Source organism: Medicago sativa, chromosome 4 (genome assembly GCF_051527215.1).
Source record: "Medicago sativa cultivar Bolivia chromosome 4, Bolivia_mono, whole genome shotgun sequence".
NCBI classification, from domain to species: Eukaryota; Viridiplantae; Streptophyta; class Magnoliopsida; order Fabales; family Fabaceae; genus Medicago; species Medicago sativa.
The window spans coordinates 87,105,235-87,132,219 of NC_140752.1; the positions used below are offsets into that span (position 1 = coordinate 87,105,235).

At 31.9% G+C, this 26,985-nt stretch overlaps 4 protein-coding genes across 5 annotated transcripts; 3 read left to right on the forward strand and 1 right to left on the reverse strand.

Annotated features, from left to right (window-relative positions):
* Positions 1 to 3,731: 3,731 nt before the first annotated feature.
* On the forward strand, positions 3,732 to 7,943 carry LOC146933225 (uncharacterized). Its single transcript, XM_085704966.1, has 2 exons — positions 3,732 to 6,064; positions 7,627 to 7,943. Exon 1 carries the CDS (start codon positions 4,089 to 4,091, stop codon positions 5,913 to 5,915), a length of 1,827 nt encoding a protein of 608 aa, XP_085561092.1. The 5' UTR covers positions 3,732 to 4,088; the 3' UTR covers positions 5,916 to 6,064; positions 7,627 to 7,943.
* A 2,796-nt stretch (positions 7,944 to 10,739) lies between these two features.
* Positions 10,740 to 13,605, reverse strand: LOC146933226 (protein BUD31 homolog 2-like). 2 transcript variants are annotated; one of them, XM_085704969.1, is made up of 4 exons: positions 13,416 to 13,605; positions 12,847 to 12,948; positions 12,539 to 12,726; positions 10,740 to 11,051 (listed from the first exon to the last, which is right to left on the reverse strand). In XM_085704969.1, the coding sequence occupies exons 2-4, from the start codon at positions 12,938 to 12,940 to the stop codon at positions 10,896 to 10,898; spliced, it is 438 nt and encodes a 145-aa protein (XP_085561095.1). In that variant the 5' UTR covers positions 12,941 to 12,948; positions 13,416 to 13,605; the 3' UTR covers positions 10,740 to 10,895. The 2 variants fall into 2 exon arrangements, with proteins under 2 accessions (XP_085561095.1, XP_085561096.1); XM_085704970.1 differs by having other exon boundaries at positions 12,847 to 12,968; positions 13,416 to 13,540.
* Positions 13,606 to 18,250: 4,645 nt separating this feature from the next.
* On the forward strand, positions 18,251 to 19,139 carry LOC146933227 (uncharacterized). Its single transcript, XM_085707820.1, has 2 exons — positions 18,251 to 18,382; positions 18,480 to 19,139. Exons 1-2 carry the CDS (start codon positions 18,251 to 18,253, stop codon positions 19,137 to 19,139), a joined length of 792 nt encoding a protein of 263 aa, XP_085563946.1.
* A 4,130-nt stretch (positions 19,140 to 23,269) lies between these two features.
* On the forward strand, positions 23,270 to 26,770 carry AT-HSFA5 (winged-helix DNA-binding transcription factor family protein). The gene is made up of 2 exons (XM_085704979.1): positions 23,270 to 23,595; positions 25,271 to 26,770. Exons 1-2 carry the CDS (start codon positions 23,353 to 23,355, stop codon positions 26,489 to 26,491), a joined length of 1,464 nt encoding a protein of 487 aa, XP_085561105.1. The 5' UTR covers positions 23,270 to 23,352; the 3' UTR covers positions 26,492 to 26,770.
* Positions 26,771 to 26,985: the final 215 nt, after the last annotated feature.

The following is a 26,985-nucleotide window of genomic DNA, read 5'->3' on the forward strand; positions in this document are numbered from 1 at the left end:
AAATCTCACAATCGTCCTTATTAAAATTAAAACTCATTATCTCCTTAATTTTACGTGCATAATAATCATTTCGCAAAATTTAATTTATTTATATTTATCTATCTACTAACATCTACTAACAATATATCTACCAATATATAAAAATTGAACTACGGCAAAATTTCACAATCGTCCACTTTAAAACTCATGATCTCCTTAATTTTAAGTGCATAATGGTCATTTCACAAAATTTAATTTATCTGCATTTAAAAAAATGTATTACGGATAATTGTTTGTAACAAATTTTTGGATAACTATGAAGTAAATAATAAGTAATCACAAGATAATTTTCTAAGGAATAAGTAATCACAAGTTGTAGAGACATCCTTAATAAAACTCATGATCTCCTTAATTTTACATGCATAATGATCATTTTGCAAAATAATCACAACTTAATTTTTTTTGTTGAGAGAACAACTTAATTTTTAAAAACATTGAATGGTGTTTTTTACATAAAATAAAAATTTAATTAATAGAAACACTGTATTAATGTTGATATTTTGAAAATAATCACGAGTTTTCAAAAGTTTTTCATATCGATATGTAAAACATTTCTTCTGTATATATAAGCATATAAAATCTTCAACGAGTGCGGTTTAAATATTTAATTATGTTTTAAATATAAAATATAAATAAATTTATTTAATAGACACACTGCATATTTTGAAAATAGTCACGGGTTTTAAAATTTTATCATATCGACTTTCTCATATATGGATATAAATTTATTTTTATGCAGATTTAAACATTTAAAATCTGCAACGGGAGACAATGCAAACATTGAACAATATTTTGCAGATAAAATAAAAATTTAAATAATTGAAACACTGCATTAATGCTGATATTTTAAAAATAGTCATGAGTTTTCAAAAATTATTTTTTCAAAATATGCAAAAAAGAAAAAATAGTCACGAGTTTTCAAAATTTTATCATATCGACTATCGTGCATCGGTACATAAAAATTTTCTTCTGCACATATAACCAAATTTTCTTCTGCACATATAACCATATAAAATCCTCAACGATTGTGGTTTAAAAATTTAATGGTGTTTTAAATATAAAATAAAAATCTATTTAATAGACACACTACATATTTTGAAAATAGTCACAGGTTTTTAAAAAATCTATCATATCGACTTTTTCATATATGTATATAAATTTATTTTTATCTCCTTAATTTTACGTGCATAATAGTCATTTCACAAAATTTAATTTATTTACATTTAAAAAAATGCCTTACAGATAATTGTTTGTAACAAATTTTTTGATAACTATGAAGTAAATAATAAGTAATCACAAGATATTTTTTTAAGGAATAAGTAATCACAAGTTGTAGAGAATTATCCTTTAAATTAAAATAAAAGCCTATTTATTTACATAAACTCAAAATAATTTCAATCCAAACGGGGGCCATAATCTCTTCTCTTTACTCTCACTTTCTTTCTGGCTGTTATGAACTTCTGCATCTCGGCAACGAACATATCTAAATCCAACCTTCATATCCAAGGGACTATTTTCAAAAGAAAAATATTTTGCAGGGATCTTTTTAAAAATCAAAAGATTTTGCAGGGACTATTTTTTTAATAAATGAGTTCACTCATCATGTGCCACGTGTGCAAATCATCACAAAAGTGGGGCCAGGGACCAAAACCAAAACGAGACATATTTGCAGGGACCAAAAACAACAAAAAAAATTTACATGGACTAAAACCAAAACGAGGCATATTTGCAGGGACCAAAATCATATTTTAGCCTTATAACTTTATCTAAAATTCTTTGAGCAAGATAATAAAACAATATACTCCCTCCGTCCCAAATTATAAGCGAAAAAAAAAAATCACACTTATTAAGAAAATTAAAATATTGTAGTTTGTAGTATAGTTTTTTGTGTTATCCTTGGAATAAGTTTCATAGAAAGATGTAAAAACAATTTGTATTGGTTATTAATTATAAGATTTTTTTTTTTTTTGAAGGAAGATGATTTTTTGAAAAAACATAATTAAATATGATAAAAGTTAAACTTTTTTGCTAATAATATGGGACAAGGAAAATGAGTTTTTTTCCTTATAATTTAGGACGGAGGGAGTATTACATATGAATAAAACATTTCGAACAAAGAGGACCATAAGAGAAAGTCCTTGAATATGCTTGCGTTCCCCAATATTATCACCCATTGAAGGTTGATTCCACAAATTAATCCAATTAAATGTTTCCTCGTGCAAAGATCTACAGGAACCCTAAAAAAATCCACCATTGAAGCACCTTGTGAAAAATAAAAGTGAGGCAACGATTGAGACATGATTAAGTGTGGGAATGCGTATTTATTCTCTATACATTTTAACCAAATTTAAATTTACACCATTGATTAGATCTAACGATAATATTTTAAGGCTCCATGGGTGAGGGACTTAATTGATCCCTCACCTTAGAATCCACCATATTTTCTACACGCATCATAAAAGGAAATATACATGGATTCTAAGGTGATGGATCAATTAAGTCTTTCATCCATGAAACCTTAAAATATTATCGAGAGATCTAATCAATGGTCTAAATTTAGTTAAAATATATAGAGAATAAATACACACTCAATCATGTCTCAGGCTCCGCATGTTACGGATTAAAATAAAAGTAATTTTCACATAAAAAATAAAAGTAATTTTCACATAAAATAATTTAGCGATTATATTTTAGAGATTTTATAAAAAATCAAAATCTATTTTGCATTTGTTTACCACAATAAAAATCACTTTTTTAAAACAAATAATTTAAGGTGCGTTTGTTTCAGCTTTAAAAAAAAATAGATTTTGTATCAAAAGAATCTAGAGATTTTTTTTAGAGATTTTAAAAAAAATCTGAAGTTATTTGTGTTTGCCTAATATCCATAAAAAACCATTTAAAAAAAAATTGAGTTCTAACATGCACATGTGTTATCTCCTTGTTATTGAAAAAAATAGATTTTGAGAAAAGTTAATCCTAATAGCTTTTCATTTTAGGGTCAAAATAGATATTTTTGATAAAATGATTTTTCTAAAAATCCTAAACAAACACTTAAAAATGAAAAAAGTGATTTTTTTGGAAAAAATCTGAAACAAACGGGCCCTTAGTTTGTTTGGATACAACTATATAAAAGGGGTTTTTTGTTACAAAATTGGTTCAATCTTTTAAAACATATTTTCTCTCTCATCTAAAAAAAATCTATTTTTTTAGAAGGTGCTCTTAACAGGTTCTCATTTGAAGCTGTTTTTAGATTTTTTTTTTTTAGATTCTGATTTGTTTAAAAAGTTGTAACAAACGAATGCAAAACTCTTAAAAGTGATTATTTTTTTAAAATAAGTGATTTTTTCCTGAAAAAGCTATAACAAACGGACTCTTAATCGTTGTCTCCCTTTAAGTGATGAGAGAAACAAAAAAAGACAAATTTAACATGTCTTTTTTGTCAAATAGTTTGGTGGCTAAGAGCTCACACAATTTAACTGGAGAGAAATGTAATGTTTGAGTTAAACTTACGGATACAAAATTTTTTTTTTAATAAGGGATACAAATTTAACATGTTTATGTGTCTGTCAAAAAAAAAAACATGTTTATGTGAACCATCACAATATTAAAATATCGTGTGTATTTTTTTAACCTAACTTGTTAAAAAGGTTAACACTACTATAAGTAACAAAAACAAGAAAAGTGTTAAACTCAAAAACGGCAAATGAAATTTTGTGTATATTATTTACATAAAAAATAGGGTTTTTTTTATAACAAAAACAGGTTAGCAGTGATTCTCACAGCAAGCAAGTATCAACTCAGAAAAGGTCTGTGCCTTTTCTTCTTCTGTATGTTGGAGCAGTGACCCATGTTCAAGGACAGCGTCTACGTTGAGTAACTATATATTATTATTTTATATTTCAAATATTGCTTACAAACTGTTCGACGTAATGTCTCTGTTACTAATTATTAGTAAGAACAATCAAGTGTCCGTTTCTTTGAAATCCATTATTGTTGTGCTTACAAAGTGTTGACCTAATGTCATTGTAAACTTTGTTGAACTTTCCTGAATGCTTCGAAGAATCTCTTTTCTCTCTCGTTTTCGTCTTCTTCACCACATGTGTACTATCACCTCTCTTTCTCCTTCTCCAGCTTTGCATATTCCAGTTCACTCTCATTGCACCAAATCAACAAACATTAATCATGAAATTCAGTCACATAGCAACAAAACCCAGTTCTTGAATTTCATGAGAAACCAATGCAAATCAGGTAAAATGAAGAGCATTGATGAAGCTTTGAACTTTTTTCATACCATGGCTAAAATGAACCCCTTGCCTTCTGTTATAGACTTTACTTTGTTATTAGGGTTTATTGTGAAGATGAGGCATTACACAACTGCTATATCTTTAGCCAAAGAAATGCATTCTTCTTTAGGTATAAAGCCTGATACTTTTATTCTTAATGTTGTTATCAATTCACTTTGCCATTTAAAGTTGGTTGCTTTTGGGTTTTCTGTGTTGGGGACTATGTTTAAACTTGGTTTTGAGCCCTCTGTTGTGACTTTTACCATTCTTATCAATGGGCTTTGTGTGAAAGGAGATGTGGGTCGGGCCGTGGAGTTGGTTGATCATATGGAAAAGACAGGGTATCGTTCGGATGTTAAGACTTATGGCGTGTTGATTAATGGGTTGTGTAAGATGGGCAAAACTTCTGAAGCCGTTGGGTGGTTAAGGAAGATGGAGGAAAGAAATTGGAACCCTAATGTGGTGGTTTATAGCACAGTTATGGATGGTTTGTGCAAGGATGGATTGGTATCTGAGGCCTTAGGTTTGTGTTTGGAAATGAGTGGGAAGGGTATTAGGCCTAATCTTGTTACTTACACTTGTTTGATTCAAGGTCTTAGTAATTTCGGACGTTGGAAAGAGGCTGGTTCGCTGTTGGATGAGATGATGAAAATGGGAGTGATGCCGGATTTGCAATCACTTAACATTTTGGTGGATGCTCTTTGCAAAGAAGGGAAAATTATGCAGACAAAAAGTGTGATTGGTTTTATGATTTTGATAGGGGAAGTGCCGGATGTATTTACCTATAATTCTTTGATTGATAGATATTGTTTGCAAAATCAAATGAATGAGGCAACAAGAGTATTTGAACTAATGGTTAGTATGGGATGTTTACCAGACATTGTAGCTTACACTTCGCTCATCCATGGATGGTGTAAGATTAAAAACATTAACAAGGCTATGCACCTCTTGGATGAAATGATTAAGGTTGGTTTCACCCCTGATGTTGTCACATGGACCACTCTCATAGGTGGTTTTTGTCAAGTTGGTAGACCATTGGCCGCAAAAGAACTGTTTTTAAATATGCACAAATACGGTCAAGTTCCCAATCTTCAAACTTGCGCTATTATATTGGATGGACTGTGTAAAAGCCAACTTCTTTCGGAGGCATTATCGTTGTTTCACGCAATGGAGAAGAGTAATCTTGATCTTAATATTGTGATTTATAGTATTATACTTGACGGAATGTGCAGTGCTGGAAAACTAAATACTGCGTTGGAACTTTTTTCATGCTTGCCTGCTAAAGGTTTGCAAGTTAATGTTTATGCTTATACCATTATGATTAACGGTTTTGCTAAACAAGGATTGTTGGATAAAGCTGAAGACTTACTGAGTAATATGGAAGAGAATGGGTGCATGCCCGATAGCTGCACTTACAATGTCTTTGTCCAAGGCTTGGTAGCAGAAAGAGAGATTGCAAGGTCAATAAAATACCTTACAATGATGAGAGACAAAGGTTTTTCTGTAGATGCCACCACCACAGAAATGATTGTCAACTACTTGTCCACTAACCAAGGAGAGAATGAATTAAGAGAATTTTTGTTTCCAAAATAATATAGCATCTGACACAACAATGAGAACTGACATAGGCTTCAAAACTTATGTTTAACTATATTATTCAAAATTGTTACTATTCAAATGTGACAATTTATGTGACCAACAGAGTCGGCCCTTAACAGAGTTGCTCCTTGGCATATTTTGTGGTAAGCATTTTAATGTCTTCTTGCACATTTATTATGATACATACTCGCCTCAAATAAAATATCTTCGAATAATTAGACTTATGTTCACAAATTAGGCCATACTCTTTGCATTTGTGGAATTGAGTAATTGTTTGCTTGGGTATATATTTTCTTGACTTTAAGAAAGTTTAGCTACGATCAAGTTATAATTGGATAAGTGTATTGTGGCCCAACAACACTGAAGAAAAGCTTAGTCAACCGATATTGCTAGGAAATGATAATTGACAGCATAATAGTTTACAAAATGTGAACTGAATATATGTAAAAGTTTGTATAATTACTAAATGTTGATGTGTTTATTAAATGGATTCATGAATGTAAAGGAATTAATAAGTTGTTTTTATGACTCATTCTTTTTCCTACTATTGGTATTCAAGTTGATAAATTCTGAAAAAATGAATGTACAACTCATTAATGTCAAATTAGGACAATCTGTGTGTGCCTGTGATTTGATATTTGTTTTATCCTTTGTTTTTCTGTTACAAACCCATGTTATTTTATGCATTGTTTTTCTCTGTCTTACGGTTAATATACTTCATAGTCTCGCTTCAACGTAAAGCCAGAGACAGTGGTTCACGACTTCACGTGTATCGAGGACCAGTATGAAAGTCCTTGACAGTGGACTGGCACTGTTTTATTAGATTTAAGCAAATGATGTTTTTTTTGTTTTTTTAATTTGAAACAGAAAATGTCAGTATTATTAGTTTTATGTTAAGGGTGGAGATTGAACCCTCTACCTCCTTATTAGTGCTCTCCTTAACAACTTCGCTCTAACCACCAAGTCATTCTTATATTCGCATATGAGGTTATGTTTAGCATTAAACTAGTTGGAAATCCTCAAATCCCTGAAGAGTATGTATTAAGGTTATCTAAATGCTAGCACAAATCACGAGTCATATTATATACTGTAAATGAATCCTATTAAGGCTAGGGTGTTTTTGTAAAACACCCTAACCTTAGATTACGCCATGTGGAATTTTCACTATAGATCAAACACATCATTGGGCCTGTCGAAATATTATTTCTAGTCTCTACCCGCTTTGATTAAACAATCTTCTATTTGATTCACTTACTTTTGTTGCTAAAAGACCATTTGTTTTGCTTGCATGACATGGCACGGTTTTTTCAAGTAAAATCATGCGGGAATTTGTGATTGAAGTAAGTTATGCCTGTACAGATGACAGTTATCTGTTTTTATTCTAGGTAAAGTGTATAATTGTTAAACATCTACATGGAAATGGTGTTGGTGGTGATCTTATGTTGATGATAATGATTTTGGCCTAGTCCTTCTTTTGTCACCTTATTTTCTAGCCTACAAATATACAATGACTCAGTAGAATCAAGTGAAGCTGTATGATAAACAGTCAATTGAAGCACCAAACAATGTACATGGTTATGGACTAGAAAACAAACAATCTATCTGACTTGTAACTTTCTTGTTTATTTATCAACTGCGCAATTATTTTGTTGTCTTTGTTGTTAAGATGTGACTGTTTTAAGAAATTTTCGTAATGTTCTTTCAGGGTATCAAAGAACTCCTAGAGGCATCCAATGTACAAACTTGGAGATTACTTTTCTTGTGCTGAAGATGGAGACCGATAGGAGGATAGATGAATTTATGCCCTTTTACGAATAGATTTTTCGGCATAGTCTGTTCTTTGTATATAAATATGAACTTGTCATTTCCATTTAGAGGATAGGGATGTTTTTATTTTTTTATTATCAATGCTCACTTCAGTTCATAGCAAAAGGATATATATTTGAATAGAAAAATGTAAATATAATTCGATCTAGAGATGATGATTACAGAAAATTGAAAATCTAGAGAGAATATTTCAAACGGAAGTCTAATATTGATGTCTCATTTGAAATTGTTTCATTGTACAAAAATGTTATTTAGACTACATTTAGATTTTAATTATTTAACATCAACAATTTATAACTGATGTATTTTATAGTGTTGAAATACAATATTAAATTTTTATCTTCAAATAATATCACTTTTTTTATGATATAAGTTTAGTCGCTGCATTAATAAGGCAAAGTTGTGACAGACAAATCTTTTGTTAGGCAATTTCCAATTTTTGCAACCACCGTTCTGGGTTTTGAAGCATGCACTTGATGTTCCTACTTTTGATTATAAATTATCCAAAGAAATTTTTTTTGTTTTTGTTCCTGCATCTTTTTTTGTTACAAAACAAATCATGTAAGTTCTAAACGTTTTGTTTTGGGTCCTTGCCGTCTTCATCCATTACAAAAATGCACATGTGGCTAACGAAGAGTGACGTGGCAGACAACGTTAATTTGACAAAGTGAAAGATAAATCACACATTGAAATGGATCAAAACCAAAAAACGAAATTCATAGAGGGACCAAAACCAAAATAGTGCACTATCACCAATTGATTTTTTCCCCTTTTATTCTTCTTCTTTCTCTCTCTTCCTCTTCATCTTTCTCACCATATTCATAAATTTGCTCAAAAAAAAAAAAAACAACTCAAACTATAAACTTTATTAATTAATTGCTATGACCACTAGAAAATCAAGCACATGTAAAAATAAAGGATTAAAAGTTAAAGGATGAATGTAATTGAATAAAAAAAACATGGTTTAGGCTTTTGTAATGAGCAAGAGCAAAAGTTTTAACAAACTAGACTTTTGACCCGTGCGACGCACGGGTCTTGTCGACTATAATAGAGACCAATGAATAATATTTATCCCGTAAGATCATGGATCGATCAATAAACTCAAATTAGAATATTAGAGATACAATATTACGATCAAATAGTTTTGTCTTACTATGTCCTTCAACGACACTTGAATCTTATCAAATTTTACATTTCAGTTTTGAAAAACTAATCAATTAAAGAATGTTATTTTATTTTATCACAATATATTATTGAGGCATTATCTTCTCATTTTTTTTTAAATTATAAAGAAAAAGATAAAAAGAATACAACATTATATTGTTGCACGGGTCAATTTTATTTATTACTTTTATAGTTAAACATCAAAAATTGACTTGTAATAATTGTTTTAAATTTCTACTAACATGAAAAACAAAGTCACTTCAATTAATAGAATTTCTAAATTACACATACAACTCTAAAAAGAATAATTACACTTTGATATTTACTAAAAGTAATAATATATTTTTCCAACCAAATACATATCATATCCAACCAAATAGAAGAGATCTTATACAATGGATTAATTATTTTGAAGATGCGTGCTTGGTTGAAGAGCTATGTATTTTCCAAAGGGTATAGCAATAGATGTAATTTAATGCAATTCATGGTTCCTAACAAAATTTTTTGAATTTCAAATTGAAGAAGTGTTGGAAGGAAATAGTACATAATTAGGGTTAACACTTAGCAATTAATGTGAATCATTTGGAGGGAATTTTCTAGGTTTAGTTGTTGCAAAAATTAGGGTAGCTGAGTTTGCATAGAAATTATGGTATTCTGTTTGTAAACGTATTAAATAATTGTACAACAACTTGTCAAAAAAAAAAGTCTACAGAAAAATAGATATATACAAACGATGACACAGCACGATAAGAATGAAAAGCCCATCAGTGAGGAGAAATATTAGGATTGCTGCATTTTAGATGGAATTTGTTAGGTTAAATTGTTGCTAACTTAATGCAGCATTTTAGAGGGAAATTATTTGGTTAAGTTGCTGCAGACCTAATAAAATTAATAAATAAACACTAGACTTTTGACCCGTGCGACGCACGGGTCTAGTCGACTAAAATAGAGACCAATGAATAATCTTTAACCTGTAAGATCATGGATCGATCAATATACGCAAATTAGATTATTAGAGATACAATATTACCTTCAAATTTGTCTTACTATGTCCTTCAATGACACTTGAATCTTATCAAATTTTACATTTTAGTTTTGAAAAACTAATCAATTAAAGACTGTTATTTTATTTTATCAAAATATATTTTTTTTTTTTGAAGAAAATTTTATCAAAATATATTATTGGGGCATTATCTTCTCATTTTTTTTTTTAAAATTATAGAGAAAAAAGATAAAAAGAATACAATATTATATTGTTACTAACATGAAAAACAAAGCCACTTCAATTAATAGAAATTCTAAATTACAAAATAAGTGTACAAAATATTGTCAAAAAAAAAAAGGAAGAGAATAGGAATGAAATTGGTGCGATGCATTTTTTTAGATGAAATTTGTTAGATTAAATTACTGCTAACCTAATACAGCAAAAGAGAGGGAAAATATTAGGTTAAATTGCTGCAGACCTAACAAAATTAATAAATAAGGATTTAGAGCCAAAATTTTAGGATTGAGTTGTTGCAAACCTAATAAGGGATTAGTGGAGGGAAAAAATTAGGTTAAGTTGCTGCAGACTTAACAATTAATAAATAAGGATTTCCTTAAAAAAAAAAAAAGTGTACAAAATATTGTAAAAAAAAAAAAAAGGCATGAAATTGGTGCGATGCATTTTTTTAGATGGAATTTGTTATATTAAATTCCTGCTAACTGCTATCAAAATTAATAAATAAGGATGAACTATCCGGGGGGTCTTTACGGTTAAAAGTTTTTTATGCTAATCTCTGTTCAATTAATCTTGACTCTTACGCCAGATGTTGAAGTCATCAAGAATCGAGCAAAAGTACACAGCAGATTATCAATGATAAAGTACAAAGTCAAGTTTTGAACTAATACAACGAGGAGAACTTTGAGCTCCGTGAGGGTTTCAACAACAGAGACAAAATAGCACAACAAAATAACCCTCCTGATACTAGAATTGATGTTCAATCAGTCCCCACTTGCACATCCCTTGCAACCACAATGGACGCACTCTATAACCTTCTCCTCCCTAAGTTGCTTTGGTACTCTGCACACACAAGTGGTGGCAAAATTGTGATCGCGTGGCTGCATGCACCTTAAGCAACATAGACGTTCATAACCAGGCTGTAGTTTAAAAACAAAAACACGTTATTTAAGTACTCAAAAGTCAAAACCAAGAGAGCGTAGTAATAATAATAGACAGGTAGGTTAATTAACAAAAGGGAAGATGATGGTGGCAGACAATAATTATATGTGAGTTTCAGAATATTTCAATAATTGTTGCTAGGAAACAACTATGACCTCATAACATCTTAGGAAAAGCAAAACTTCCCAAAGAATTGATATTTTCTCATGTCACCATTAGACCCCTATCAAACTGAAAATATGATTCTTCGATCGTATTGAGGGGATATAGTTTTACTCGCAGATAAGATAGATATTTATATATCTAATCCACTATGATGAATACACAGTTAATCATTATGTTGCACTGCATTAGCAATAGAAGCATTAGCTCACAAATTTTATAATAGTCATATTATGGAGGCACCCACAACTAACGCATACTTAAAAGCAAGAACTCATAAATAGTCATTCACAATTGGAGCAGTTGGGAGAAGATTCACAGTATTTAGTTTATTCATTAAATGTTGCCTAGTCTATCATGATGGTGCTTCTTGAAAACATTTCAAGAGTGAATTGATGAAACCAGCAAGTGAACTATAAAATTGTTTCAAAGATTCGAAGTTGGAATACTGGAGACCTGGGGTTGTGGGAATCTAGTGAAGCTTAAGAAAGTTAAGGAGGTCATCTCTACCAAGACCAACACATACTGTTCATTTCCAAGAGACTAAAATGTAGATCACACACAACACTCGGTTCGGAACCCCAAAACCATACTTTGGACAAGTTACAGATGACAGGTTTTTGCCCGAAGCATAATTTTTGGCTTCACGGATGAGAAACGAATCTCGTCATTACAAGTCAGAAGTACTAAGATGGAAGTTCAAGAACTTGATTACTGCTCCTGTTGCGAGGAGTTACATTGTATGCTAGTTTTGGGGTAAACTATGGTGGTTGTGTGAAGATCATTCCTTAGTTTTAAATATGCTAGTTTTGGGGTAAACTATGGTGGTTGTGTGAAGATCATTCCTTAGTTTTAAATTAGAGGTATCTAATGTGCAAACTACCATTGTTGAGCAGAACTGCACGGTATGTTAGGTTTGTAGGGAAGTTACTATTGCATTATAAGGTGACTTCTTATGGAACAACGTTTAAGGATTATTAGAAAGCACTAGGTGTTCTACCCGCTCAAATAATTCTTTAAAGTTCTATAGCAAATCTATTGACATAACAGAAACAAGGAGATTGGATTTAATTGCTGTGTGTGTCTTTCGCAGTCCTAAGGTGTGTGTGGTTGGAGAGAAATACTCATCTTTTTAATGTGTCTTCAACCCAAAAGTATATTTAGAATCAAGTTAACCTCTTCCTTCATTACAGTCGGTTTCGTATTTGGATTTCTCACTTACCTCCTAGTCAAACTTACTTCTATGAAAAACAAATATACAAAAACAAAAGTACTTTCACATAAAAGGTCTCACGACACATACCTTCTTCCATTTTGCGATTAGATTGCGGTCAGCATATCCTTGATCCAAACAGAATTCATACAATTCTTTCGAAATTTCCTTCCTCCGATGGTAAAGGTCAAACACATAGCGACTCTTCTGGTGTGCAATTTTAAATATAGGCCATAAAGTCTCACATTTTCTTTTTCCATCATGTGGATCATTCTCAGCTGCAACATAAAAGACATGACAAAAAATTACTACCATAGATTTCAGAATTAAATTTCTTTAAAAAAATAAAATAAAATCTAGTAAGACATGCAGTATAATGTAAGAGATAAAATTCCAACCTTCCCTCATCTTTCCTTGAAGTTCGCGAAGTGTCGGCTCAATTAACTCCCAGCCTTCTGGGTATTTAACTCGGTTGGTCTTTACTTTCGGCATTTTTTTATCTGTCAAAGGACAACATGAACTACAAGGGTCAGTTTTTCCAACATTCTACTAAGTAACAAGCTATGAAGCGTAGATAAACAAATATAAACAAAAATCACTTAAAAACAAGTTAACTACAAAGCTCAAAATTAACTCAATGAAGACGAACAGTATTTTCTTTTCTGCAGTGATAATATTTATACTGAAGCTAGGTATGAAAATATTGGAGAAATGAAAAAGAATAAATTTTTATAATGAAATAATTTATTTACGAAACGAATAAGCAAAAGTTAGTAAAATTAGGGAAATCTGAAGCACAAATTATGCAATTGAAACCAAAGGGTAAAGAAATATGAAAATTAAACTAGGAAATCGAAGGCGAGTGATGGAGAATTTGGTAACGCAATCAAAGTAACAGAACAGTAGTGAGATTGTAGCTAAATGAATCTGAAAACCCTAGCATGGTGAAAAAGATAAGAGAACTAACCTCACGATCCGCGGTGGAGAAAGACGGTGGTGTTGATCGGGGCGTCGCGGGCGTAGGCAGAATAGAAGAGAAGTTAGCTCTGCAGTTTTCAAATTAATCGCTTAATCTTTAACAGTCTGTTTGTTTGAAGAGAAAGAAGGAAGAGAAGAGAGAAATTGAGAAGAGATGGTAGTTTTCTCTTGTTTGGTATGGAGAGAAATAGGGAAGAGAGATTGCAAAATGATGGGACCCACTACTTTTTGCTTTCTCTTCACAGCAGCGATGAAAGGGGGAGAGAAGTGTGTTATTATTTGTTGTTCCGTTTTCACCCTTGTTTCCAAAGATTATATTTCATTATGGTTTATGAATGGTTCTAATAAAATTGAACATTGTCTGACGAGCTGAAGGCATCCATGGACGGTAACGAAAAATAGATGTTAAACGCAAAGGCAACCAGGCTTGCTATTTTGAATCATCATAGGAGAAAAATAAGACATGGATGTAGATAATTAGGTTTTTATTAATCAAATCAAATTCTGTAAAAAAAACAAGGCTTTTTAATCAAATAAAACATATATACAGATGGGAACATAATGAATGATTAGTGCCCCCTAAAAAAATTAATGATTAGGTAATTAGATGATGAACCGGTGTAGACGGTGGGAGTGCGATAATTCACTCCTGGTGCTGATTTATATATATATATATAATTTCAATACCATTTTAAATTAAATAAAAGCATACATTACAAATAGTTTAGATTGATCAAACAAATTATTAAATTACTCTTAATAGAATTTTACCAAAATTCAAGGGTATTTTGGTACTTTTGTAAATAATCAATACTTCTCTCTTCTCTATTTCTCTTATCTATCTCTTATACCAAACAACACATCAAATCTACTCTATTTCTGACATCTTTCTCTCTTTTCACACTCTCTCTTACCTATTTCTCTCTTCACAACTTCTCTCCTAAACCAAACACACCCTAAAAGTTGTAAAAGTAGGACCAAACCATCGAAAAAACCTATTCACTCCACTTATAAAACCGGACAAATTCCACTTAAAAAAGGCATTAGAGAACATACATATACAATTTAAATCTGAAAATTAAATCATAAACGGAATGAAAAACTTTATTAATTGAATCCAACAAATAAGAAGGGATTTGTCGTGGAACCCTGATCAATAAAGGTTTAGCTGCACATGTCAACTTATATCGTTACAAAACAATAGAAAAAAAATACCCTAATGAAAACACGGGAAGGATTCAGTTAATATGGTTGCTAGAAAAAAAATACCATAACACGTTTTAGCTGCCTAGAACGCAATGTTCTAACGTATTACCCAGCAATATGTTTACTTTAACTTTTCATTGACCAAATAATATGGTTGCTCCTTTAAATATCTATGATAATTTTTATAACATGTCAATTATTAAAAAAAAAAACATGTTTTCTTAAAAAAAAAATGTCAATTATTAAACCGAATAACATGACATACCGAATAAATAGAGTAATTTTGACATTCAGGAAAAAGTTTGGGTATAGATTTGGGGTGGATACATATTATATCCTCGTTACATGTCTCATACCCCGTGTTTTAAAATCGGGAAAAACTCAAACCCATACCAAAACCTAGTCAAGACGGAGAAAACCCGTCAAATTGGGTTGGGTTTGAGCAGGTACCCGTAGGTACAGGGTTTGATGCCATGCCTATTTACCATATGTTGATTTAATTTTTTATAATATTTTCTGGGTTAAATATGTTTATGGTCCTATAAATATACTAACTTTTCGTTTTAGTCTTCTAAAATTTTTTGTTAGACTTTTAGTCTCTCAAAAGTTTTTAATCACCACTTTTGGTCCCTACTTTTTAGTTAACTCACATCTATCCTTCATATTTTTAATACAATTTTCCACAAATGTGTACAATATTATCACAATCTCAAAAAAAAAATAGATTTTTTTAACAAAACATTAATTAAACATAATTTTTTTAAACATCTAAAACATAAAAATTCATGTTTTGTTAAAATCTCTTTATTTTTTGGAAGAGTTTTTCATAATATTCTAACAATTTATGAAAAATTTCATTAAAACATATGAAAACTAGACAATAATGACTAAAAAGTAGGGACAAATATTGCGATAAAAAACTTTTGAGAGACTAAAAGTCAATCAAATTTTTTAAACGATTAAAATGAAAAAATTGATATATTTACAGAGACTAAAAATACATTTAACATGTATTATTTTACAAAAATAAAAAGTTATTTTAAACATTCACTGGTGCAAAATTGAAACGTGCAAAATCACATGTAACTTGTTGATTCGGCACCTGCACAAACATTATTTATTGTTTGACTTAAAAATTTAAAATATAGTTTATTAATATTAATAATATATAAATATTAATATCACATGTAAATTTTCTATAGTCATAAATATTTTCAAAGCCATTTAAATTGGGTTTTTTTTTTTTTTGAAAGAAGGATATAATGATAGATTGTGATTTGTTAAATAATTTCTTACCGTCAACGTATGTCGAATTTGTTGATAACAATTTAACTCACCCACAACTTTTGATGTCGTGTGAGAACTTTTTTTTTTCCAAAACAAAACGATATTCGCTCGTTCATATTGATAGAATATATTATTCAACATTTTTTAAAACTTAATGATGAATTTGCGAACAAACTTACAATATGAATTTTTTTTATCAACACAACATTAAAGTTAACAACATGCATCGACAAGATACATATGATAAAATTAAAGTGACTGAAATACACATGCCTCCAAATCTTTGGTGGACGTCTGATGCCAAACTCACAAATTATTTTCTAGAAAAAAATATATTTACATATATACAAAGTGTGAATCAAACTCATTTCCAAATTTACTAGATCTATTTTTTTTTTTTAAGGAAAATTCACTAGATCTATCTATATTATCCATTTACAATGTTCAATGATAATGACAATTTTTATAACATGCCAATTATTAAACCAAATAACATGACATACCAAATAAAAGACGTGATTTTGTATAATATTTTATGGGTTAAATATTGTTTTGATCCTATAAATACACTAACTTTTCGTTTTAGTCTCCCAAATTTTTTTGTTAGACCTTTAGTTCCTTAAAAGTTTTCCATAACCACTTCTGGTCTCTACTTTTTAGTCAACTTATATCTATTTTTCATATTTTTTAATGAAATTTTCCAGAAATACGTGTAGAATATTATGACAATATCTCCCAAAAAAATTTGATTATTGTAACAAACATGAATTAAATATGATTTTTTTATGTTTAAAAATTCATATTTAATTAATATTTTGTTAAAAAAATTCTTTTTTTCAAAGACTGCCATAATATCCTACCCATCTATAAAAAAAAATTCATTAAAAAATATGAAGGCTAGACATAAATGAGAATGACCAAAAAAAATAGGGACTAATAGTGGTGATGAAAAACTCTTGAGGGACTAAAAGTCTAACAAAAAATTTACAGAGACTAAAACGAGAAATCAATATATTTACAGGAATCAAAAACATATTTAACCTATATTTTTTACAAGAATAGAAAGTTATTTTAAGGTACAAAATTGAACTGTGCAAAAAATCACATGTAACTTGTTGATTATCATTGTCTCATGCACAAATATTATTTATTGTTTGACTTGAAAATTTAATATATACTTTATTAATATTAATAATTAATAAATATTAATATCACATGTATTTTTTTTTACAGTCATAAGTATTTTCAAAGTCATTTAAAACGATAAAAAAAAATTTAAAAAAAGGATACAAATGATAGATTGTGATTGGTTAAATAGTTTCTACGGTCAATGCATGTCTAAATTGTTTTTTTTTTTTTTTTTGAAAAAGTGTATATCTAAATTGTGACAAGAGTTTAACTCAATTACATCTTTCGATGTAGTGCCATAACATTCTTTTTGTAACAAAACAAAATGATAGTTATTCATTCATATTGATAGAGTATAATTATTCAACATTACTGAAAACGTAAATGATAAATTTACAACTAAACTCACAACATCAAAGTTAATAGTATATAACAATAAAACACCTAGGAATAATAATATGATAAAATTAAAATGATCAGAATACACATGTCTTCGAATCTTTAGTAGATGTCGAGTGCTTAACTCACATAAACTATTTTCTATAAAAAAAATATTTAAATATATAATAAGTATTTTTTAGAGACATATATACTAAGTATGAAAATTAAATTCATTTCCAAATTTACTAGATCCATCTATATTTTTTCTTTTTGAAGGATAGATCTATCTATATTATCCATTTACAATGTACACATTTAATATTGAATTATTATTTTTTTGACAAGAATAAAAAATTATTTTAAACATTCACAAATAGAGAAGTAAATTGTGCAAAACCACATATAACTTTCTTGTTATCATGTCTACATTCACAAGGTTCTAGTAACTCAAAATCATAATGATTTTATGGCTGCTTAATGTTGACATTTGTTTGGCTAACTTTATTTTTTGTTTTTATGGATTGTTATAAAGATTTCTCTTTTCTCTCCTGGAATATTCGTGGTGCTTTAGGTAAAAGTTCTAGACGCCATGTTCATGAGATTATTAGAGGTTATCATCCCACTCTTTGTTTTATTTTTGAAACTCATGGTGCTTTTCAAAAAGTGGAAAATTTTTGAGATTCTCTAGGATATCATCCTTTATTTCTTCAAGAGGCTAGAGGTCATGCCGGAAGGATTTGGATTTTATCTTGCACTAATGATTTTACATTTACTCTTATACATAATATGCATCAAGCTATCACCTTTTGCATCTCTAAGGGAATGGCTACTTGGTATTGCTCGGCCATATATGCTTCTCCTACTTATACTATTAGGCTTAAACTTTGGGAGCATCTGATGAATTTACGTAATTTAATTTTGGGTCCTTGGATCATGATTGGTGATTTTAACGAGGTTCGCAACTGCAGAGAGGTCTCTGGTGGGGACTTTAACTTGTCTCGGGCTAATTTTCTCTCTCAAATGATGGATGCTTGTGGGGTCATGGATTTAGACACGGAGGAGAAATTCTCAATATGGTGGCCATATTCGTAAAAAACTTGATAGATGTCTAGCAAATGTGGATTGGAAGCTAGCTTTTCCTCATTCTCTAGCTGAGTTGTTACCTACTCATGACTCTGATCATAACCCTATTTTGGTGAGTTGTATGAAGGCAGCGAGTAGGAGGTCTAAGATTTTTCATTTTCAAGCAGCTTGGCTTCATCATCCAGACTATAAACCTTTAGTTCAATCTACTTGGAGTGACACTGTTGGTAATGTGATCTCTAAGCTTCAAGCGGTCCAAAAGTCTTCAGAGAGATTTAATTCTGATATCTTTGGTAACATTTTTAAAAATAAAAGACAATTGGAGGCTAGGATCAAAGGAGTGCATCAACAACTTGATTATTGTCAATCTTCTGATCTTATCAATTTTGAAAGACATTTGCAAAATGAGTATAACAAGGTCTTGGCTCAAGAGGAGATGTTGTGGTATCAAAAGTCGAGAGAGAATTGGATTAAATTTGGAAATAAGAATACAAAATTTTTCCATGTCCAAACTGTCATTCGCCGAAGGAGAAATAAGGTGGTTGGCTTGAATATTGATGGTATTTGGTGCACAGATGAAGATTCTTTAAGAAGGGAAGCTTTATCTTACTTTAGGAGCTTATTTTAAGAGGGGGGATCAACCAGTCCTGCAAGCCTCCACTTTTCTCACTTTCCTCATATTAGTATTGATCTTTATGACTCTCTTTGCCTGAACCCAAGTCTTGAAGAGGTCATGTCTGCTCTTTTCTCGATGAATTCTTATAAGGCTCCTGGTCCAGATGGGTTCCAATCTATTTTCTTCAAAACTTTTTGGAATATTATTTCATCAGAAGTTCATAACTTGGTTTCCACTGCTTTTCAATCAGGTACCATCGATCCAAAATTGACTGAGACTCTTATTGTTCCTATTCCTAAAATTGATGATCCTATGTCTTTGAAAGATTTTAGGCCTATTAGCCTTTGCAATGTTATGCTTAAAATTATTTCTAAGGTGCTAGTGGGGAGGATTAGACCCCATTTAAATAGTCTTATCAGCCCCTTTCAAAGTAGTTTTATACCTAAACGAGGCACGGCTGATAATGCTATTATCGCACAAGAAATAGTTCATAGCATGAATAAAAAGAAAGGGAGAAAAGGTTATCTTTTGTTCAAAATTGATTTTGAAAAAGCTTATGATAGAGTAGATTGGAATTTCCTTCGTTTAACTTTACATGATTTTGGTTTCCCTACTTCCATTATTACTCTTATTATGAACCGTATAACCTCTTCTACTTTATCTTTAAAGTGGAACAACGAAAAACTAGAGAGTTTTATTCCTCAAAGAGGTTTAAGGCAAGGGGATCCTATGTCTCCTTATCTTTTTGTCCTTTGCATGGAAAAACTTTCTATGTTAATTCAGGAGAAGGTTCAATCTAATGAATGGAAACCGATCAAAATCTCCAAAAATGGTCCAGCTATCTCTCATTTATTTTTTGCAGATGATTGTCTTTTATTTACTCAAGCTAAATCCTCTCAAGCTAGAATGGTGAAAGAGGTGTTAGAGAGTTTTTGTCATGCTTCTGGGTTGAAAGTTAATATTCAAAAATCTAGATTCATGTCTTCTGCTAATATCTCCAGAGGCAAAGTGAATAAATTTTCTTCTATTGTTCATTTTACTCATCATACTCAATTAGGCAAGTACCTTGGTTTCCTTATGTTATCTGGCAGGATAAAAAATGCTGATTTTGCTTATATCATGGATCGAGTCAATAGCAGATTGGATGGTTGGAAGACAAAACTCCTTAGCCGAGCAGGGAGGGTGACTTTGGCCCAATCTGTGGTCTCTTCTCTTCCTACCTACTCTATGCAGAATTTATGGATTCTTGAAGGGGTGTGTAACCAAATAGATGCTTCTATCAGACAATTTATTTGGGGAAGGAAACATAGTCATTGGGTGAATTGGAAGATGATTACACAACCTAAGTCTAGAGGTGGTCTTGGAATTCGGACAGCCCGTGCTTCAAATATATCTATTATGGGCAAACATGTTTGGGAATTGATCCATAATCCTGATAAGCTTTGGGACAACCTTCTTTCTTCTAAATATCTTCATGGTATCTCTATTTTAGAGGCTACAGATTATCAGGGTTCGTCTTGTGTTTGGAAGGCTATTACCAAGACAGTTGAAGTTTTGAAATCTGGTTTCAAGACTAGAATTGGAAGAGGAGAGGTTTCTCTTTGGTATGACAAATGGTTGGAGGATGATTATCTTTGTAATCTTGTCCCTTATGTCCACATTAGTGAAACTAATTTGAGACTGAGAGACATTTACCATCACGATCGCTGGAATTTCTCTCATTTCACAACTCAGATACCTCTCGATATTCAACTCCAAATTCAAAGTATCTTCATCGACGAGTCTTCCCAAGACATCAAAATTTGGACTCATTCCCCAACAGGTATGTACTCTGTTAAAAGTGGTTATCAGTGGTTGACTTCAAACTCTCTTTCTTTTTCAGGTCATACTCAACATGAAACATGGCAATGGATTTGGAAGCTCAACCTCCCAGAGAATCTAAAGCATTTTATTTGGTTGGCTATGCATGGTAACCTTCCAACGAATGCATTTCGGGTTGGTAGACATTTAACCTCAGATTCATCATGCAAGAGATGTGGAGCTAGTATTGAGTTACTTTTTCACACCTTTAGAGATTGCCCCCTCTCATTGGCGATCTGGGATGCCTTGCTGTTTAACAAAGATACAAATTTCAATTCTCAGGATTTCTATTGGTGGTTCAAACATTATGCCCTTGCTCCTAATGGTAATATCTTTGTTCTTGCATGTTGGGTCTTATGGAAGGCTCGGAATCATAAGGTTTTCAATGGAAATGATTGGGTAAATTGGGTTTGTCTTAGCCATATTTATTCTCTTCATTCAGATGTGGTGGTGCACCTTTCTAATGATGCAATTCAGAGGCCCATTAGACAGGTTAAATGGATTCCTCCTTTGAATAATATCATCAAAGTTAATGTTGACGGTAGTTCTCTTTCTAATCCTGGGAGATCAGGTTTTGGAGGTCTTATTAGAAATAATAATGGTGAATGGTTGCTGGGTTTTTCTGGATTTTGTGGTATTACTTCTTGCTTGGCGGCCGAATTGTATGCCATTTTTCATGGCCTTCATATTGCATATGATGCGGGCACAAGAACATTATTCTTGAATCAGAATCTATGATGGCTCTTGATTTAATCATGTCGGATGTCCAATCTCATCATCCTCATGCTCCTCTGATTAGTCAGATTGTCCAACTGCAACATAGAGATTGGATTGTTAATTTTCATCATACCCTCCGTCAAGGCAACGAGTGTGCGGATTGGCTTGCTAAGCATGGTGCTTCTTCTTCGGATGCTTTTAAGACTTGGATTGTTTGTCCTCCTCAACTGCATCATTCCCTTCTGGATGATGCTCTTGGTGTTGCTCACATGAGATTGTAGTTTGTTTTTGTTTTTATCATTTCTTCTTGATCAAAAAAAAAAATTGTCTACATTCACAAAATATTATTTTATATTTGACTTAAGAATTTAAAATATATTTTAATAGTTAATAGTAATTAATATTAATAGTTACTCCCTCCGTTTCAAAATACATGTCCAAGTCAACCACTTCACATATGCCAATGCACAATTTTGACCATTAATATCTTTAATTATCTAAAGTAAAAAATTATAAAAATTTAATATTTTGAAAATATTTGTCGATACAAATCAAACAACATCTTACATGCTAATATTTGTATTTATACATTAGTTAAAAAGTATGGTCAAAGTAAGTCAAGTGAATAGTGCACATTATAAAAATTGGACATGTATTTTGAAACGGAGGGAGTAATAAGGGGTGTGTATTGGATTAGGATTTTGAAAGACAATTTTTGCTTAAAAAAATCTCAAAGATTTTAAAAGATTTTGTAGGATTTTAATGACTTTCATGATTTTAAAAGGCAATCAGGATTTTCAATTTGGATTTCAATGGATTTACATCATAAGATTTTAAAGGATTTTAAAGGATCTTATGGATTTATAAGATTTCAAAAGATTTTATGAATGTTAAGGACTCATTGAAAAGAAATGATTACAACACACTCTCTATCATAATATTTTGAATATATACTCTTATTTTTTATTTTATTTTTATGAGAGATAGAGAGGGGGGAAGAGAGGAGGGAGAGAAGGGAGAAAAGAGAGGAGATAGAGGGAGAAGAGAGAGAGGGGAGACACACGAGGGGAGAGAGAGAGAGAGAGAGAGAGAGAGAGAGAGAGAGAGAGAGAGAGAGAGAGAGAGAGAGAGAGAGAGAGAGAGAGAGGGAAGGGAGAAGAGAGAAGGAATAAGAAAGAGATAACAAAAACTTTTAAAGAAAAACAATCCCAAGAAATCTTATGTCTTCATGAAAGACTTTTTTTTGTTAAAATTTCACTAGACAATCTCACAAAATCCATCAAAATCTAATTTATTAAACAATCCTTTGAAATTTGAATGATTTTGAATACCATGAGACTTTTTTTAAGTGATGAAAAGTCTTGATTGAATACATCAAGATTTTTTTAAAATGACAAAGAATCTTGATTGAATACCACAAGACTTTTTCATAATTAAAAAGTCTTTTAAAATCTCTTTGAATACTAATCCAATACATCCTCCTAAATAATAAAATAACCCTGAGTTGATTTTCTTTTTTGTCTGGCACCGTGTATATACGCCAACAGCAAACGCCAACAAAGACCAGCCTAAGCAAGAAGAAAGAGCTTCTTCAAGTCAAAACATTTCTCTCTCTCTTTCTCTCTTTCTCTCTTTCAACCGTTACGAAATGAATTCTGCACCACAATCCTCATCAGCCGCTGCCGCCGGAGGAAGCGGAGGAGGTCCGGCACCGTTTCTTCAGAAGACGTATGACATGGTGGATGATTCCACCACAGATGAGATTGTTTCTTGGAGCTCTGATAACAAAAGCTTCATTGTTTGGAACCCTCCTGAATTCTCCCGTGTTCTTCTCCCAACCTATTTCAAGCACAACAATTTCTCCAGCTTCATCCGTCAGCTCAATACCTATGTAAGTCAATTCATGCTATACGCTTCTTTTGATTGTTTCATTGTTATTTTGTATGATCAATTAGTTATTGTTTTTGTTTGATTGTTTGTTGTATTTGTATGATTTGATTTCATTGTGTCTTAGTCGAGTTTCAATTAGTGGATATTGATTGTTATGATTATGATCATTAAGAGATTGATGAAAAAATCTGCTTAGTAAGATAGTAGGAATTATGAACAACTTTAGATTTGGATTTCATTGAGTCTAATTGGAGTTGCAAAATGTTGGGACCTGAGAATGATGAAAGATGGATGAGATATTATATAGTCTTGTACGGCACTTTTATGCTATGAAGCACAAACATAGACACCGGACACAACACAAACACCTCAACGCCGACACCGACAATGACATAATTCAGTGTTATCATACGTGTCATTGTTGTGTCGGTGTCAGACACCGACGTCAGGACGCACCTAATCCGAGGATTGTCCATGCTTCGTAGGTCTTAATTTTCGGTGTGGGTGTGTGAATTGGTGGGTGATTTAGGACTCTAAATGCACTCAAGAAAACAATCAAAAAAAATTCTGCAGCATCTGGATCTTGGTAATGGTACATCCAGTCATGAATAAAACCATCAATTTAGTCTCTGAATATCACACTATTTCTGGTTTATTTCCTGAACTATATAAATATGATATGATGATATGGAAATAAACCAGAAATAGTGTGATATGATGATACCCGGAAAACAAAAATGTGTCAATTTAGTCTTTGAAGTATATGGAAATTCGTCAATTTTGTCTCTAACATCTTAATTGTTGTGACTTGTGACTAAATTGACGGGTTTCATATGCTTTAGAGACTACTTATCATGTTTCTATAGGGTAGGGACTAAATTTGAGATAGGGTGATAATTCAGGGACTAAATTGATGGTTTACAATCAGTGATCAAATAATTGCGCCATACAACTCGTCCTTGTTTTGGTAAAAGAGATAGAGCACTACAAAAAAGAAGTTCGCGAATGTGTCATGAACGGAAAATGACCAGTTAGAACCTGCGTCTAACCATACATGGGCAATTATTGAATTTAAAGGATTTACCCAAAATTTCCCGTGTCAGTCATGATGTGTCTGCGATGTTATTTCTTGTGACATTTCCATGAAAAAAAAAAGTTAGCTTGTTTTTCTTTTATCATTATACAAATATTACCTTATTTTCAAATCTTTCACATGGCTAACCTATGGGTGCTTTTGGAACCCTAAATGTTAAATTTTCCCATTAAGTCCATACTATAACCCAGATTTTTATTGTTTAATCCTACCTGTCTTCTGCATCGTAGACATCTCAAGCATCTAGGTTTTCATTTATTGATTGATATGATGATACCCGGAAAACAAAAATGGCAAACATCCTGTATTGTAAATTTTTATTGAACTTGTTGAAATTGATATCTAACTCTTAGATAGGATTGAAAAATAGAAATCATGCACTTATGGCAATGATTAAAAACTAAGGCCCACCGCCAGATTTGCTTCCTGAAGTTTTTATGTGTGTAATGAAGAATATTCTTGTAAAGATTTAATGGTAAATCGTTCAAAGAAGTTTGCAGGTCCTATGGCTTTAATGATAAACAATTGTTTATGAATTTATGTTTTAATTTGTTATGGTTTATTTATATGTGCTTTTTATCAGGGATTTCGAAAAGCAGATCCTGAGCGTTGGGAGTTTGCCAATGAAGAATTTATAAAAGATCAAAAACATCTTCTGAAGAATATACACCGCAGGAAACCTATTCACAGTCATAGTCATCCTCCGGGTTCTGTTGTAGATCCAGAAAGGGCAGCATTGGAGCAAGAAATAGAGAAGCTGTCTCGCGAGAAAAATGCCCTTCAATCCAAGCTCTTAAGCTACAGTTATCTTGAGACAGAAAAGCTTCAGCTGGAAGATTTTCAGCGGCGATTGGATGGCATGGAGAAGAGGCAGACAAATTTGCAGAACTTCTTTGAGAAGGCTCTTCAGGATTCTTTTATTGTTGAACTTCTTTCCCGCAAAATCGAATCCATGGATTTGGCAGCTTATAATAAGAAAAGGCGATTGCCTCAGGTTGATCACGTGCAGCCTGTTGCCGAAGGTAGCTTGGTTGACAATCCTAGCAATTTCAGACTGGAATTTGGGAATGTATTCCCTCAAGATATCTCAAATAAACTCAGACTAGAATTGTCACCAGCTGTCTCAGATATGAACTTGATATCAGGTAGCACACAGGGTTCAAACGAAGATGAGGAAAGCCTGCAGAAAAATCTGTCTGAAGGAGAACTGACAGGAATGCAGACAAGAACTGGCCTTGCTTTTACCCCTGAAACACTAGACCTTGCAGATACTGGGGCATCTTTTACTTTTAACATGGATTCGTGTTTATCACAAAGAGCAACTACTACTGAGTGCCCAAATCTTCATTCTCTGGAGCCAAGTACTGAAGAAGGTGATAGTCATATATCCTGCCAACTAAATTTAACTCTGGCATCTTGTACATTGGAATTCAATAGGAATTCATACTCGGCCAGGTCGCCCCAAATAAACTGTCAGGAAATTGGCAATTTGGCAGAGTCAAGAGTTAACGCTGATGGTAAAGAATCTGAAATTGGAGTTTCCACAAACCGAAATGTGGCTAATGAGGCTATCAATCTAGCTCCACCAAAGGAGGCTTCAGGTAACGTCCAAGTCAAAGCTGCTGCTCGGCACGGGGTGAATGATGTGTTTTGGGAAAATTTCCTTACTGAAAGACCAGGCTGTTCAGACAATGAAGAGGCAATATCCAACTATCGAGCAATTCCAAATAGTGAGCAAGAAGAAGGGCGGTCAGTTCATGGAATCTCCAGTAACATCAAGAACATGGATAATCTCACCCTTTGAGCATGCTGTCTTGGGACACTTACTATTGGCATGTGAGATTCACTGAATGTTGTAGACGTTCAAGTATATGTTTGTCTTACTACTGTCATGTAAAAATATGTTTGACTTTTTAGACTGAAACATGCATTGCGAATTAGTTGTCTGGTAGTGTTGTAGACATTCAAGCTTTTAATGGTTTTCACCGGTATTGTAGACTTGAAAGTGACTATGAATTTTTGAATATATACTCCTATATATTCAAGTTTTGAATGGTTTTCACAGGTATTGTGAACTTAAAAAGTCTCTGACTATGCGGTTTTTATTTCATGTTTGCTCGGATAGCTATGCAGTTGTTGGCTGGTTGCTTTAGGTCTAAAAAAATTGATTTTGATGTTTTAGTTATGTTTGTGTGCAAGCTTCTTTCAAAAATATTTTTGTTAAACACTGAATTTTATGCTGGAAATTTGTAAATTAAATTAACCATTTTGATTAGCTTTTGAAAAACAAATTTAAAA